The sequence below is a fragment of the Macrotis lagotis genome, chromosome 7 (assembly GCF_037893015.1).
Source record: "Macrotis lagotis isolate mMagLag1 chromosome 7, bilby.v1.9.chrom.fasta, whole genome shotgun sequence".
NCBI lineage: Eukaryota > Metazoa > Chordata > Mammalia > Peramelemorphia > Peramelidae > Macrotis > Macrotis lagotis.
Window position 1 is genome coordinate 183,320,310 of NC_133664.1, and position 16,596 is coordinate 183,336,905.

The 16,596-nt window shown below is 36.4% G+C and overlaps 1 protein-coding gene across 3 annotated transcripts in view; it reads left to right on the forward strand.

The window, feature by feature from the left end:
* The window catches only part of PRKCQ (protein kinase C theta), a 191,268-nt gene that overhangs the window by 87,365 nt on the left and 87,307 nt on the right, over nt 1–16,596 (forward strand). For all 3 annotated transcript variants that reach the window (XM_074194181.1, XM_074194179.1, XM_074194180.1), the window contains 6 exons: nt 2,998–3,160; nt 5,729–5,760; nt 5,874–5,959; nt 8,214–8,343; nt 14,064–14,173; nt 16,056–16,176. In XM_074194181.1, coding sequence (XP_074050282.1) covers nt 2,998–3,160; nt 5,729–5,760; nt 5,874–5,959; nt 8,214–8,343; nt 14,064–14,173; nt 16,056–16,176 — 642 coding nt within the window. The remainder of the gene's footprint in view (nt 1–2,997; nt 3,161–5,728; nt 5,761–5,873; nt 5,960–8,213; nt 8,344–14,063; nt 14,174–16,055; nt 16,177–16,596) is intronic.

Sequence of the window (16,596 nt, forward strand, 5' to 3'; positions counted from 1 at the left end):
TCTACTCTTTGTTTCCTTCTTCCTGGTAGTTGTCCTTGATTGATCTTGATTGAAGCAATCAAGACTCACCTTATCTACCCTTACTGCCCCCAAAATTTCACCTTCCTCCCTACTCTACATTTCTAAATATGTTCTCAGTCTCTTCATCTCCAAACTGACAATAATGATACCTGACCTGCAGAAGTTACAAAATCTTTGTCAGGATCAATACCTCATAAACCTTAAAGTAACCTCAGATGTTGTTTTTAATACTATTTTCTTCTATTTCTTCCTGACTCATACATGTCCTTTTGCTTTTTCAAGGCTAACCTTTTATCCACCCTTGTTTCCATCTTCCTCACTGCCTCTTACCTGTCTTCTCCTTGGACCTTCAATTTTTCCTTTTCCATTAGCTCTTTCTTCTCTTTTTATATGTTTAAATATGTTCTGTTCTGGAAGGAAAAATCCTTGCTTTGAATCTTTTACATCTGTAGTCAACAGCTCCTTTAGCCAAACTCCCAAAAGCATAGTCTATGTTTTTTGCCAACACTCATTCTGTAGTCTAGCTTCCATCCCTACTATTTTATTGAAAGTCACTGATGATCTTCTAATACCTAAATCCAGGTCCCTTTTCTTCATTTCATTTGCCTTTATGCAGCATTTGATACTGTTGAAAATTCCCATCTTCCTGAAATCACCTCCTGGCTTCTAGTATATGGTATTCAAGATATCATCTTACCTCTCTGACTATTTCTTCTTTGTTCTCCGTTGGATTCACTTCCCCCCTCTACCATCTTCTAAATATAAACTAACCCCAATTCTATGAATTCTCCTCATCTATTGAATTATATTTTAACTTATTTATATATATATATATATATATATATATTTCCATCTCCTTAATTAGATGGCAAGATCCTTAAGGGCAGGACACAATCCTGCCCTTAAGAAGGACACAATCCTTCTACATAAAGAATAACAGTGTTTTGTATCTACATGGTAGACATTCAGTAACTTAGAGGTTGATTAACTGATTCATTGAAGTAGAAGCAATAAGGATCTAGAGATGTAATTTTGGATTCATCCATGTGAAAATTGAAGCTGTGGAAATGGATGAGCTCATGAACCTCCACCATGACTAATGGATAGAATTCTGAAAAATACAGGAGGTTGCCATTCAGTAAATAGACATATTATTTAGAAAGCAAAAGGATATGGAGGACATAGTGAAGAATAAAGAAATACATTTCCAGGACACACAACTACTGTTTAACAATGGATACAAATGATTTTTTTTTTACAAAAGTATAATCAGGATGCTTAAAGTGAGTCATTTCTATTCATACTACTGAGTTCAAATATTTCTATTTCTTTCCTCCTAAAAATAGGAATAGGTATTGATCTTACATCTCTCTACACTACCCAACCCAAGCTATAGCTGTATTTGTATAATTATGCCACAGTTAAACAAATGCTCTAGTAACATTTATCTTGACCCCTGCATCCACACTGAGACCCATGAAGTTTGTTACATTTTCAGACCCAATCCAAACACAAATGTATAGATTCCTGCTAGCTCTAAGGAATATGTCCCAGCCTGAGGCTACGGTCAGTCAGTTAGTAAGCATTTATTAGTTACCTACCATGTATCAGGCACTGTGTTAAGCACTGAATATACAAAGAAAGGCAAAAGATAATTGATGACCTCAAGAAATTCCCTATGTTAATGGAAGGTGCAATACACAAATAACTATGTACAAATAATCAAAATACAGGATAAATTGGGAGTAATCAACAGAGGGAAGGCACCAGAATTAAGAGGAATTGAAGAATCTCTGCCCATAATACATGCACATACATTTACACATATACTCACACACATGTGCAAACCTCCCCCCACCATCATCACTACTTCACTTTTCTGACTTAGAACCATAGGATTTACCTGGGAAACTAGAATTGTCCAAGGAAAATAAGGAAGTTTAATGTCTGCTCTGGACTAACTGAACCTTCCATTTATGTGAAGGTTCTGAGGTACATAGAAAGCACTGTTTTCTGGGATATTCACCTAGTAGCATAAAAGATTCAGCAAAAACTTGTTCAACCTTTTTTTGTGGCAAGGGCCATTTGGATCTTTATAGCATCATTCATAGACCATACAAAATTATCAACTTAAAAATTAGCTTGCTATATTTATTCAAACATTTAATTGATTCATTCCTAAAAAGCTCCTTGATTTAATGAATTTCTAATTCTTCCTGCAGCTGTCTTAGAAGCACCAGACCAAATGTATCTATGTATCTATGTATATATGTTCAGTCATTTTCATTTGTGTCCAAATCATTGTGACCCCATTTAGGGTTTTCTTGACAAAAGTAGTGGAATGGATTTCCATTTCCTCTTCCAGCTCATTTTACAGATGAAGAAACAAAGACAAATAGGGTTAAGTGACTGCTAGTAAGTGTATATGAGTATACAATATATACATATATATACATACATACATACATATGTATGCATATATATATATATATATTGATTCATCTATAGTTTGAAATCTAATTCATGGCATAACAAAGACTAGAACCATCCTGAATAATATTTGCTTTTGATTTGACCCAAGGTAGATGCATAGGGAATCCCTAAAGTTTTAGTTCAGTTTTAACCTACTAGAACTGGTCATCTATGGATTATGATGACTAGAAATGACCCTGAATGAAGTGGAAGATCTTTTTTTCAACTCTCTCTTACCTAAATTTAATCACTGAATAGGTGATGCTTCAGTCAAACTGTGACCTGAAAAACTCTAACTTTAAAAGGTTAAGGATGGTGGAAAAGGGAAAGTTGTGACTCAGAGTTTGTAACTGAAAAATCAGCAACTTGGGCAATCAGTGTTTGCCTACCTGCCTTTGTTCCAAAGAATCCTTCTCCCATCCCAATCCCAGTCCAGTTTTGTTGTACCTTGGCTCAATCAGATTAATGAACTTTCCTTTTTCTCACTTTTCCCCTTTTTTGCAGATGCTAAAGACCTGAGTACTTTTGACACAGAAGGCTTCTTTACATTGCACCACCGCCGAGGAGCTATAAAACAAGCCAAAGTCCACCATGTCAAGTGTCATGAATTCACTGCCACCTTTTTTCCCCAGCCCACTTTCTGCTCTGTCTGCCATGAGTTTGTCTGGTAAAAATGGTTTGAGTGCTTCACAGTCAACTTTTGAGTTAGCTATCTTACTACATTCCCTTCACCCCAGTTATACAGAGAATGGTTCAATGTGGAGGATATGGTGTGTCCTCTATAACTTAAGAGATTTCAGTTTCTCTAATGGAATATAAAAGGTATAATGGCATGATCTTCACCAAACCTATTTGGTGCTACTGATTTGCAGAAGGCAAAGGCTTGGTCTAACTTGGAAAGAATATTTATGAGTTTTAAGAATTGTTAAGGGTGAGGAGCTGGATGGAAGAGGACAGGTATTTAAATTGCAAGTATATTTTTGCACTGGTCCTATCTCCACAATTCATGTTTACCAAAGCAGACATTTGCATGGGTCAGCTTCCCCCACACTGGAACTGTTAGGAAGAAATGCTTTGTCCAGTCTTGTCCATTACTTTGTGACACTATTTGAGGTTTTGTTTTGTTTTGTTGGCAAAGATGTGGCATGGAAATATAGAAATATGGAAATGCTATTTCCTTCTCCAGCTCATTTTACAGATGAAGAAACTAAAGCAAGGAAATAGAAAAAATAAAACAGTGAGGTTGTGGGGTGGCTAGGTGGCACAGTGGATAGAGCACCTGCCCTGGAGTCAGGAGTCCCTGAGTTCAAATGTGACCTCAGACACTTAATAATTACCTAGCTGTGTGGCCTTGGGCAAGTCATTTAACCCCATTTGCCTTACCAAAAAAAAAAAAAAACATTGATGTGGCCTGGGAATCATAAAAGAGTATTTAAGTTTTTTAAACTGAGGTAAATAGGGTTCCTGATTTGGCCTAAGTCACACAGCCAGGAAGTGTCTGAGGAACCTAGGATTTCAAACTTAGTGTTCTCTCTACTGGGCCACCTAGCTGGCCCAAGTGCCCTTTCAACCCTCAAAGAGACATTGGGTTGAGCCTCATTGACTTCAGAGGAAAATTATGGTAGAAGAGAAACTCTAAATTATTCCCATATCTTTGAATCTTAATAACTTTACACGTTAAAAAAAATGTTATTTTACTCTGTGGCACTAAGGTCACTAATGACACAAATCAAAGGAATGAAGTTAATAGGTACCACCCAGAAGTTGAATAGGTACATCAGTAGTCAGGGTCAGTTTTCTCTAATAACAGAAACCATAGATTTAGAGATGGAAAGGTCCCAAGAGAACAACTGGTCAGATCTCATTTTTTGAATTAAATAAGCTAAAGCTCACAGAGATTAATCAACTTATCCAAGATCACATGGGTAGTAAATACTAGAGCAGGGATTTGAAACTAAGTAAGACTTCTGATTCTAAATCTATCCCTTTTTCCAATATTACATAATGCTTTTTGCAATTAGTGAATATCACATTAGCTCAACAAACATCCTAAATCATTTTTAGAAGTGGGGAGGAAAGGGATTTCATTAGTGGAGAGAATCTGCATGATTCCCCCCCCCCTTTTCTTTTAGTTTGTTTCTTACTATTTCAAAATATAGATAGTGATTTATCAGGTACATCACTTAACTAGTGAGTAGCTATCACATGGTTTTGTGGAAGTTATTTAACATATGGGGAATTAAATAACTGAAGAATTTGGTGGTTGTGGGGTGCTTTATTCACTGTCTAGACAACTAGATGGAAACTGAATCTCCCTCTACTGATTTTCATCAAAGACTCATCTGAAATGAAGATCTTAGAGCATTTCCTAGATCTCTGAAAGATGAAGTGATCAACTCTAGATTATACAGTTGGTCAGAGGGAGGACTTGAACTCAAGACTTCAGAACTCTATTCTGTTCTCTCACTTAATGACACTCTTCCTTAAATCTCTTCCTCTGAATAACAGACATTCCCAGGGTACCAAATCTACCTGAGGGTGCTTAAGGGTGTTAGATAATCATGAAGTAGATCATTTCATAGGTATTTACCTTCAACATGTCTGAGAGGACAGAACAGTATATTAGCCTGGAAAAGCTGACAATTTGGTTCAGCAATCTGTAAATTAATAAGGGCAACAAGCGGAAAGCACTAAGTCTAAAGTGAGACAGACTCATATTCCTGAGTTCAACTCTGGCCTCAGATAATTACCACTTGGGCAGATCATTGAAACTTGCTTGCCTCTGTTTCCTCATCTGTAAAATGAGCTAGAGAAGGAAAGGGTAAACCATTCCAGTATCCTTACCAAGAAGCAAAAAAGAATCAAACATGACAAACAACTAAAACACAGTCTGGAAATATTCCTCAGAGGTCCCTTTCTGCTTTCTTGTTTTTACTTTGTTCAGACCTTTTCATTTCCACCTAGTTGTCTAGACAGTGAATAAAGCACCCCACAAGCACCAGTTAGTTATTTAATTTTCCATATGTTAAATAACTGCCACAAATGCCATGTGACAGCTACTCACTGGTCAAGTGATGTACCTGATAAACCATTGTCTGTATTTTGAAATGGTAAGAAACAAACCAAAAGAAAGGGGAGGGGGGAAAATTCATGCAGCTGGGAAATGCTTATATAAAATGTGATCTTGGTGTATGTCCCTGGCATCCAATATAAACCACTTTGTGTTTTATTGCAGGGGCCTTAACAAGCAAGGATATCAGTGCCGACGTAAGTAAGGAAGTTTTATGTCTTGTCCCCCTCTTTCTTTTCTTTTCTTTTCTTTTTTTTGGTAATTCCTTACCTCTTTTGGTACTTATACAGTATTTTTCTTTTCTTCTCAGAATGTAATGCAGCAATTCACAAGAAATGTATCGATAAAGTGATAGCCAAATGTACAGGATCAGCTGTCAACAGCAGAGAAACAATGGTGTGTGTTTTAATTTGTAGCAATTGTGGATTTGTTGCCCATTTAGGGCTTTAAAATCAGAAGACATGAACTGTGATTTTTCGCTTATTAGCTGGATAAGGTAGTGAAGGTAAGGTAGTTAAATACTCTGAACTTCATTTTCCTCAACTGAAGATGAGGCTGGTAAAAAGATCAATGCAATTAATTAAAAATAATAATACTAATAAATTGTTATCCTTTAATCAATCCATTAATCAGTAAATATTGTGTACCTACTATGCTAAGCACTGGGGAAATATAAAGAGGCAAAAGACCTGCCCTCAAGGAGCTTAGAATCTATTGGGGACACAATTGTGAGAACAAGTATATATAAAGCAAGTTATATATAAGATGATAGGAAATAATTACAAAGGGAAAGCACCAGAATTAATAATATTTGAGGAAGACATCCTGTAAAAAAAATGCAATTTTAATTGGAATTTAAAGGAAGCTAAGGAAGTCAGCTGGCAGAGTTAAGGAGGGAGATGGGAGACAGTCAGTGAAACTACCTAGGATTATTTGTTCATGGAAGATCCAGGATGCCAGTGTCACTGTATCTATGAATGGGTGTCAGGGAGAAAAATTTAAGAAGACTTGAAAAGTAGGAAAACACTTGGTTATGAAGGACTTTGAATGCTAAACAGAGCGTTTTTGTATTTGACCCTTTGAGTGATAGGGAACCACTGGAATTTATTGTGGAAGGGAATGACTAGGTGAGATCTGAATTCCAGGAAAATCACTTTTGTGGCTAAATGGAGAATGGATTACAGTGAGTAGATTCCAGGCAGGTAGACTCATCAGCAGGCTATTCTAGCAGTAGTAATTAGACTGCACTAGAATATTAGCAATATCAGAGTAGAGAAAGAAGAATATTCCAGAGATTTTGTATAATAGTGAATTAAACGGGTTTTGTCAGCAACTTGGAGAGATGTTGAGAAATTGAGTAGAACTCCTAGGTTGTGAGCCAGCAGAAATAGAGAATGGTATTGCCCTAGGGAAAGGGAGAATGGGATGGGGAATGGTTTAGGGGAAAGGATAATGAGTTCCATTTTGGACAGAATGAGTGTGAGATATCTTCTCAGTTTGAGATATCTGAAAGACAGTTGGAGATATTGTGATTGGGGAAGCATAGGTAGATCTGGTAATCTTCATCATAGAGATGGCAGTTAAGTTCATGGGAGATGATGAAATTACCAAATGAAAGAGAGAATAAAGAGAAGAGGACCTAGGACTGAGCCCTGAGCATCACCCTGGGCTGTGTGAGGGTGTGATCTAAATGAAGATCCAGCATTAGACAGTGAGGAGTGAAGAAAGTATCAAGAAGAGGGTGATCAGCATCTCTGTATATTTTACACACATGCTGCTTCTTGTTCAAATGATAGGAAGAATTTTACAAACTGATAACTATTAAAGAATGTAAACTAGAACTAACTATACTATCTTCCTAATAAATCCTTAAAAATAAAGTATTACAGTCTTTCTACTCCCAAAAAGACATTTGTGGTTACTTTGATAACCTCTTTTGAGGCATCAAGTCTGGAGCCAGTGAGTCAATAAACATTTATTAAGTGCTTATGATATACTAGGTATTGTACTAAATTCTGGAGAAATATTCAAATAAAAGGAACTCAAAATCTAAGAAGGAAGACTATGCAAATAACTAAGTACAAACAAGGTAAGTACAGGATAAATAGGAAATGATTCACGGAGGGAAGTCACTAGAATTAAGAAAGCTCAGAAAAGGCTTCCATAGATGGGATTTTAGCTAGTTCTTTAAGGGAGTCAGGAGGCAGAAAAAAGGAGGGAGAGTATTCCATACTCTCTCTATAAAAGAATTTAGAGAGAAAAGAGGAAACATCTATATAATAAAAAACCATCATAAGTATTGCAAACCACTGTTTGACATGAGTAGAAGACTCATGAGTAGAAGTTTATTCCCAATATTCTAAATAGCTCTTTTTGAACTATAATTTTGTCTCAACTACTGACTTAATGATGAAGCTCATCCAAGCTATATTCCCACCTGTTTGCTCTTTGGGTTTACCATTTAACAATGAGATTAGATAGTAACCATCTTTCAGAGAAGGTTGTTGTAAGATGACAGTCAGGACTGCTATATTCTGAACAAATACAAAATGGTGTTGCAAATACTAAATTAAAATCTCATGCTGTGATGCTTTGCTGCCCTCTGAAAAATTAGACATTTCAGTGACCCTATATGTTTATTTCATTTTAGTTCCACAAGGAGAGATTCAAAATTGATATGCCCCATAGATTCAAAGTCTACAATTACAAGAGCCCGACTTTCTGTGAGCACTGTGGAACTCTACTTTGGGGACTGGCAAAACAAGGATTAAAGTGTGATGGTGAGTTGATTTATATCTAAGAAATATAAGGAACAGTGAAGGGTAATTCATTACTTACAGGGGAGGGAGTGTTAAAAGGGGCATGGTTTTGGGAGGTGAAATGAAAGGGGGGGTCAAAAAGTGTAAGCAAACATTAAAATAAAAACAAGAGATCAAATGCTTATGATGCGTTGTAATTGTGCATATATATCGTCCAGAAGAGGAACAATTAATATTTTTTAGTCACCACAAATGCCAAAACACCTCTCACTGATTGAAATGATACAAAAAGCAAAAATTATTCAATGACCAATGAACAGCAAATTGCTGTCTGCTAATCTTCAAGCTTTAGGAAAAGATGGAAGACATCTTTTATTCAGTCCTGATGCTACCTCCTCATTCAACCAGTTTCCAAATTTTGCCCCTTTATAATAAATATCTCTAGAAGGTCTGAGTTGAGAATATAGCTTCAAATTATGAAGGAGAGGTGCCAAATAACATTTCCATTGGAGTAAATGGAATATTCCATCCTCATTCATTTCCTTGTTTCATTATTAAAAAAAATACATCTTAAAGCCTCTTTAATCAAAAATACTCACAAAAGAGCAGAACTAATGGGTCTCAGTAACATCTTTCTCCCTTTATAAAATTAGAGCACTAAAAAATATCCTTTAACTACTAACTCTGCTTCTGATTTTATCCTCCTAAAAAGATTACAATATGGTCCTAATCTACCACCATTATTGCAGCAAACAAGGCACATCCTGAAATGCAGACTACTTGGTACCAAAAGTTCAAGTTTCTAACTGTAATTGCTGCCCCACAGCAAAAAGGGTACAATTCTTAGCACTATTGCTTGAACCTTGGAATCCTTAAGCTGTGTAGAGGTGCTCACAGAAGGGGTTTCCTTCCAATAGAGCTTTTAAAAAAAACTTTTATTTTTAAAAGGCATTCTTTCAACTTATTTTCTCCCTTGGAGAAAAAAAAAGTCCCTTATTTAAACTTATCACTAGTAATTAATATAAACAACCAGTTTATTTTTCATCAATGAATCAGTGGGTCTAATTGATCTAAGATAACAGTATTTTTTTTAGCAGTTTCCTTGTTTTTTCCACTTGTACTTCCACAAAACATACAAATCATTTGCCAAGCTTCTAATCCAAGTCCTCTAGGACTTAGAGAGCAAGCACATACTTCCTAAGAGCTCAGAACTTCTGAAAGAATTCCTTCATATTGTTGCACAGATCACATGACCAACTTTGTTCTATTCTTTTTTTGACAACATTCTTTTTTCAGTACTTTCCTTCCACCCCCTCCTGTCCTCCCCCCTCCCCTTTCTTTTTTTTTTGGTCCTTCCCCTTTTCATTTCCCCTCCCCCTTCCCCTTCCCTTTTTCCCCCCTATCCCCCCTTTCTCCCTTTTTACCCCTGGAGTCCTTTCCTACAGGGGTCTCTCTTTTCTTTCCTCCCATCCTTACTCCCTATGCCCTTGTCCTATTCAGTTGACCTAAATCCTTTCTGTGTCATCTTTTTCTCCCTTTTCTCTCTACTCCCATTTCTTCCTGTCTTAACTTATAATTACCCTCATCTTTTCGTATATTGCCTATATTTCTACCTGTTCTTTTCTTCTTTTTTTTCTGTATTTCCCACGAAAATAATCCCAAAGAGGGATTTTATACACAGGCACAAACCCAGACACCAACTGCTGGGTTAGTAGCAAAACCCCAAGACGTCATTATGGTGGATATGATTGCCTTTCTTCCTAACAATATTCTAGCCAGGCATAGATCTGTCCACCGCTATAAAGAGTGTGGAGATATGTTCATCAGTGTGGCCCTGAACCCGGCTGACTCTCCTGCTGTGTGTCATTGGGCCAGAGGGCATAGGCTAGAGAGTGTAGATGATGCCACACAAGCCATAACCTGCGTAGACGACTCAAGCGTAAGTCCTGCTGACAGTGCAGAATCTGAGAGGGGTAAACCACCACCAACAGCAATATCTTTATTTTTGGAAGAATGATTTTACATAGATATTTGATATCTATATTTACATAGATATTCTTGTTTGTGTACTGCCTGAGAAAAGAGGAGGCATGGTTTTTATTTTGTTTTGCTTTTCGTTAAAACATTTTGAGCTGGTTAAATGTGTGTGTGTGTGTGTGTGTGTGTGTGTGTGTGTGTGTGTGCATATACATATATATGGGAGAGGCCTTTCTTTGCTCTATTACAAACACATCCATACATATTTATCATACATATTCGAATGGGATACATGATAAATATACAATTTTCCAAATGTTCTCTTGGGCAAGACAATGAAATCTTTAAGCCTGTGGAAAGGCAGATCCAATTCCTTTACAATAAGCCCATGGAAGTTGATCATGTTTTTGTCATTGTTGAATTATGATTTTGTTATATTAGTTATTATTTAAAATGAATAGGTTTATCATTTAGAAAAATGAGTAATTTCTGATCAATTCTGATCAATACAGGTATTAACCCTAATAGAGCATATGATAAACAATGTTACTCACCCCCTGACAGAGACATAATAGTCTTAAAAGTACAGATTAAGACATATTTTGGACATGAAAAATGTAGGTACTTGTTTTGCTTGACTGCTTATTTGTTACAAAGTTTTTTTTCCCTCTTCTCCCAGTGGGGGACAAGGGAAAACATAAAGAGATAATAAAAAAAATAAATGCTTGATAACTGAAAAAAGTTAATTAAAAATCTAAATGAGTAAGTTATCATATTGTCCTTGAAAATTCTATTTTTATATGGAGAATTTTTATTGAAATAATTGGGTTAGCTTTTTTTCTTTTTAAAAAGGGAATTATTTCTATATGACACTACATTCTATTACTATATAGAATAAATCACTCAATCCTTAAAGACAAGATTTTGGAATAGGATGCACAATGCATGGATAACATCCCCCTCAGACTTCAGTTAAAGATCACACAGAATTATAAAATTTTAATCAAGAAGAGATCTGAGAGATCATCTTATCAAGGCCCCTTCTTTTTTATGGGTGAGGAAAATTAAGTCTCTAGAGGAAAAATAGCTACCCTAAGTTTATGCAAAAGTGATACCTGGCAGTAGAAGAAGCCCAGGTTCCTAATTCCTAGGTTATTGTTTTTGATACTTCTGTAGCTTCTTAAAGTTTGCAAAAGTCCTTTTCTTATTTGAGCCCCATAACAAGTTTGTCAGGTAGGTATTTCAGATCTTCTTATTCTAATTTTACAGATGAGGAAACTATGGTTCCTGGAAGTTAAGTGACTTAGTCATTGCCTTATAGCTGCTAAGTCTCAAGGCATCCAGGGTCATCTCCAGTCATCCCAATCCATATCTGGCCACTAGACCCAGATGACTCTGAAGAAGAAAGTGAGGCTGGTGATTTAGCACAGCAGCCCCTCACTCAAATTCAGTTTACTTGCTTATCATGACATCACCTCCTTGATGTCATGGTCTTCTTCCCAAATGAAGAACAAACAACATCATTAAATCTCAGTAGATAAGAGGACCAGGCCTGGAGTCAGACCTGAGTTCAAATGTGGCCTCAGATATTTACTAGCTGTGTGACCCTGGGCAAGACACTTCACTCTCTTTACCTCAATTTCCTCATCTATAAAATAAGCTGGAGAAGGAAATGGCAAACCACTTCAGTGTCTTTGCCAATAAAATTCCAAATGGAGACATGGAGAACTGGATATGACTGAACCACAACATTAAGTCTCAGAGGTGGAACTTGAACCCAGATCTACTTGACACCCGATCCTCTCTACACCAGCCTACACCAGTTAAAGAATAAAGTAATGGGTTTTGTGGTTAAAACAAGCAACAACAAAAACCAATACTTTAAGGGCTTCTTCCCATAACATGAAAATCAAGTAAATTATGCTAACTTTGACCTTCCAATTGGCATCAAGAATGATGTGGAAAGGGTTCTGAATTTAGAATCAAAGGACTTGAGTTCAAATTCTGGCACTAATACATAAGAGCTGTGTGACCTTGGACAAGATGTTTCATCTCTCTAGGCCTCATTTGTAAAATGAGGGCATTCAACTGGATGATCTCTACAATCCCTTCTAGTTCTAAATCTATGATCCTACAGTCTAAGAAAAAGTCAAGACAGCAACACATTTATTATTTACTATGTACTAGATACTGGGTTAAAGTATGGGTAATATGAATATAAGTAGAAATAAAGACATCATCTGACCTCGAGGAACTTCTAAACTAATGAAAGAAGATAGTATATAAAAGGGAGTTGAAAAGTGGTGGAAGAGAAGAGATAAAGGTACCTGGTGCAGAGAATAGAAGAGAGGCAAGAGAATAGCCTGCAGGGAAATAAAGGAATTAGAAGTACATGGCCTTCTTGAAATTGGAGATACTGGAAGAAAAATCAGTTCTATGGGATAGGAGAGTACTGTGAGTGTAAGAATTTCAGGGTTTTAGTGAGGGTCTAAAATGAAGAGATTTCCAGGTCATCATAGAAAAAGTCAGAGAGAATCAGAAGTGAAACCTGGAGAAGAATGAGACAAAACAAGCCTAGGTGTTCCCCTCAAAAATGGAAGTTCTCAGAGGATCCAGTCAATACTAACACTAAGGTGCTGAAATGAACAGTTTTCCCTTCCTGTTTTTGTCCATTTTGTGTTAGATGTGAGATTCAATTTCTAGAAACTACAAGAGTTGTCTACATGTATTTCCAGGAGAATATTATGATAAAGGTTGGTTTACATGGTTCTTAATCTATAGGAATAATATCCATCTTAGAAGTTTTTACCGCCAACTCTTTTAATGGTGACAATACATTAGAATCCTTTGTTTTCATGGCTTTAATGAAAAGCATTCTTTCTTACTTCAGCACCTGTGTTTGTATCTGGAGATCTTAAATGACTTTCATTGATACTTTAGGTAATGCTTTAAGAGAACTGCTCCTCAGCAGAGACTTAAGAGGTACCACATATGACTGGAGATTTCCATGTCAATGACTAACTCCTGTGCCATTGCTCTCAGAGATCCTTAGAGAACATGAAGCTATTCCAGAGACATCTCATTCATCTATGAATTTATCCTTAATTTGGTTTTAGAAATTGATCTTTGCCAACTTAACTGGGGAAGGAAGTTTATATATGTATGTATATATACTAAAAAAGTTAAAAAAAAGTTTTTATTCAGCTCTCATGTTACCTAAATAGACCATGGAATTATAGATTAAGAGCTAGAAGGGATTCAAATAAGGTCAAAAAGTGACTTGTGCAAAGTCACACTGATAATACCAGAGCTGAGATCTAAACTCTGGTCTGGTGACTCCAAGTTGAGTGCTCTTTAGAGACAGGATCTGAACCTCTATCCTTGACTCCAAATTTTGCATTCCAAAGAAGCCAAACTCTTCCCACAGTTCCAAGACTTCTAAAAAAACATGTATGGTCTGGTTAATTTTGTACACTTTGGTGCAAAATTATTTGAAAATGATAGTCCCCTGGATCCATTGAAAATGTAGCCCAACACTGCATAATGAATACTGCCAGCATTTAAAGATTTATGTTTCTGTTATTTAATGTTAAATCTAATTGAATTAAAAACAGTTTAAACACCTCAAATCCATCTTGGACATAAATGGTTCTAAATATATGGAGAGATAGAAAAAAGAAATAGATTCACAGTCTAGAAACATGACAGCTAGTCTTCAGGGGAGTGTTATTCATCTTACTACTCCATTTCTTTCTTTCTTTTAGCATGTGGCATGAATGTTCATCACCGGTGCCGGACAAAGGTGGCCAACCTTTGTGGAGTAAACCAGAAACTCATGGCTGAAGCTTTGGCAATGATTGAAAGCACACAACAGGTAGGGAATGCTTTATACATCCAGTGACTTCACTTTAGAAATTGAGTTGGAGATATACTTAAGCAACAGAGTTTTTGTGTCCACCACCATGGGAAATATCCTGGGGATGTACAAAAGAAGTATATATGTTTCAAAGGTCCATCTAGTCTCATTTGGGAGGCCTATAATGAATGAGAGAAAAAATGAACTTGAGTGTATAATGTTTCTTCAGGATTTAAAATGAACATTTCATTTGGATGCATACTCACTCTATAACCCCTCAATACCCTAGATTCAGTTAATTAAGAAGCATCAATTGGTTGTCAGCTAGATGGCACAGTGGATAGAGTACCAGTTCTGTATAAGGCACTTAAATTCAGCCTCAGACACTTAATAATTACCTGGCTGTGACCTTGAGCAAGTCACTTAACCCCACTGCCTTGCAAAAACTAAAAAAAAAAAAAGGCATCAATTGAAGGCCTTAGACAATGGATCAGGGCAAACATTCATTGCCCTCAAGGAGTATAGATTCCAGGAAAGGGGGGAAAAAGACTTCATGGCCTGGGCAGCAGGGGTGGAGGGAGCATGATGAAGAGGTGGCATTTGAGCTCAGGTTTGAAGGAAGGTAATAATTCAAAGAGGTATAGTGTGGGGAAAAGGATACACCAGACATGGGGCCCAGAGATAGAAAATGGAATAACATGTAGATAGGCTCCATGACTTTATCTAGCCAAAAAAAAAAAAAAAATTCAGTCACTTGGTGGTAGGGCTCTTTGAATTTGGCATAGTCTTTGAAAAACAGATATAGTCTAATTCTATAAGTGGAAGCCTTCTAGCTCTACCTAAAACCTGAAGCAACTTTTACTTTGCTGTGGTTGTCATCAAGGACCCAGAGTAAACTCCACGTTATAATGAACTGATTATAACTTTATTCGAGGAAATTGGATATTTGGTTAGTTTAATACACAACCTATATACAATATATTTAAACTGTTATATTTTGTAGTATATTTCTTGTTTGTCTTCCATTCAGTATGCACTTATACTCCTTTTAAATGGTTCTGGAATTGCTGCTTTAGTTCAAATCAATTTGATAATGCTTCAGATTTTTCTATGTTATGCATATATTTGGTGTTCTTCTGGTGATCACATAATATTCATTTATCTTATCTGGAGATGATGTTTTTTCCAAGCCCTTTGGTGTTTGAACTTCAATTTGTGAATTGTCAAAGGATGGAGCCTATCCATTAGTGGTATTTGTTGTTTTTTTAAGTAACACTCTAAGGCTGCCTGACTTGATAAAAGCTATTTATTTAGGGACTCAATTCACCTCTAGGGACATCCCAGAACTGAAGATGTTGATTCAGGCCACACTGGTCTTTACTTTCTTGACCTTTACTGAAATTTGCCCTATTTTCCTTATATGCCAATCCTTTTTCTGACAATGTCATGCTTCTCTTATTTTCAGCAGTAAAAAACATCAAATCGCATATATGCAAAACCAAAACAACATTGTATTTTAATATTTTTTTATTTTCTCTCATTTGTTAAAGGATTTATGTGAGAGGGTCAATTAACAGAGAAGATTAAGGAAGATAGTTATATCTTCAATTTCTGAACAGAGTGTAGGAGTAAACTTCTCCAGGTCCTGGGATTAGACAAGAAGGATTGGGGGGGAGAACAGTGGTTCTTCATGGATAATTGGAACTGATACTAGGAAAGTTGCCTTTACCTTAACTTGTATTCTTTCCTTTCCCCACCAAAGGAAAGTTACCCCGATTCAGACAGAATCCTCCCAGTTTACTAACCCATTCAGCTTCCAAATATGGAAATGTACCATGACTAATGCTTTGTTGGTCCTTTAACAGAAGAGAGATTAATTTGTTGTTTGTTTGTAACCCAGGCTCGATGCTTACGTGACACAGAACAGATCTTCAGAGAAGGTCCAATTGAAATTGGCCTCCCCATCCATGTTAAACAAGGAGCAATTCCATATTTACCCACTTCAACATCTGGAAAAAAAGGTAGTTTTAATGAGTGATGAAGAAGAGGATTATAATACTAGTGAGCATTACCATAGCACTTTAAGAATGTAACATGTATTATTCTCATTTGATGGGAGGTAGGTGTTATCATAATTCTCATATTACTGATGAAAAAATTGAAGTATGAAGTATGAAGGATCAAGTGATCCAGGGTCACACAACTAATAAGTCTAGCATTCTACAATGACACCTTCTAGCTGCCCTCAGTGGGATCATTATTAATGATTGGCTCTAACCTCATACCTTTAAAGTTCTTAGACTATCTGGTCCCTATATGCTTTATAAAATAGCATAGAGAAAGAGCACAAAGTAGGAGGCAAATGGTCATAGTTTGAGACCTGGCTATTCTACTTACTAGGGCAGTAACTGAAAAAGTCCCTATTTCTTCATCTGTAAAAT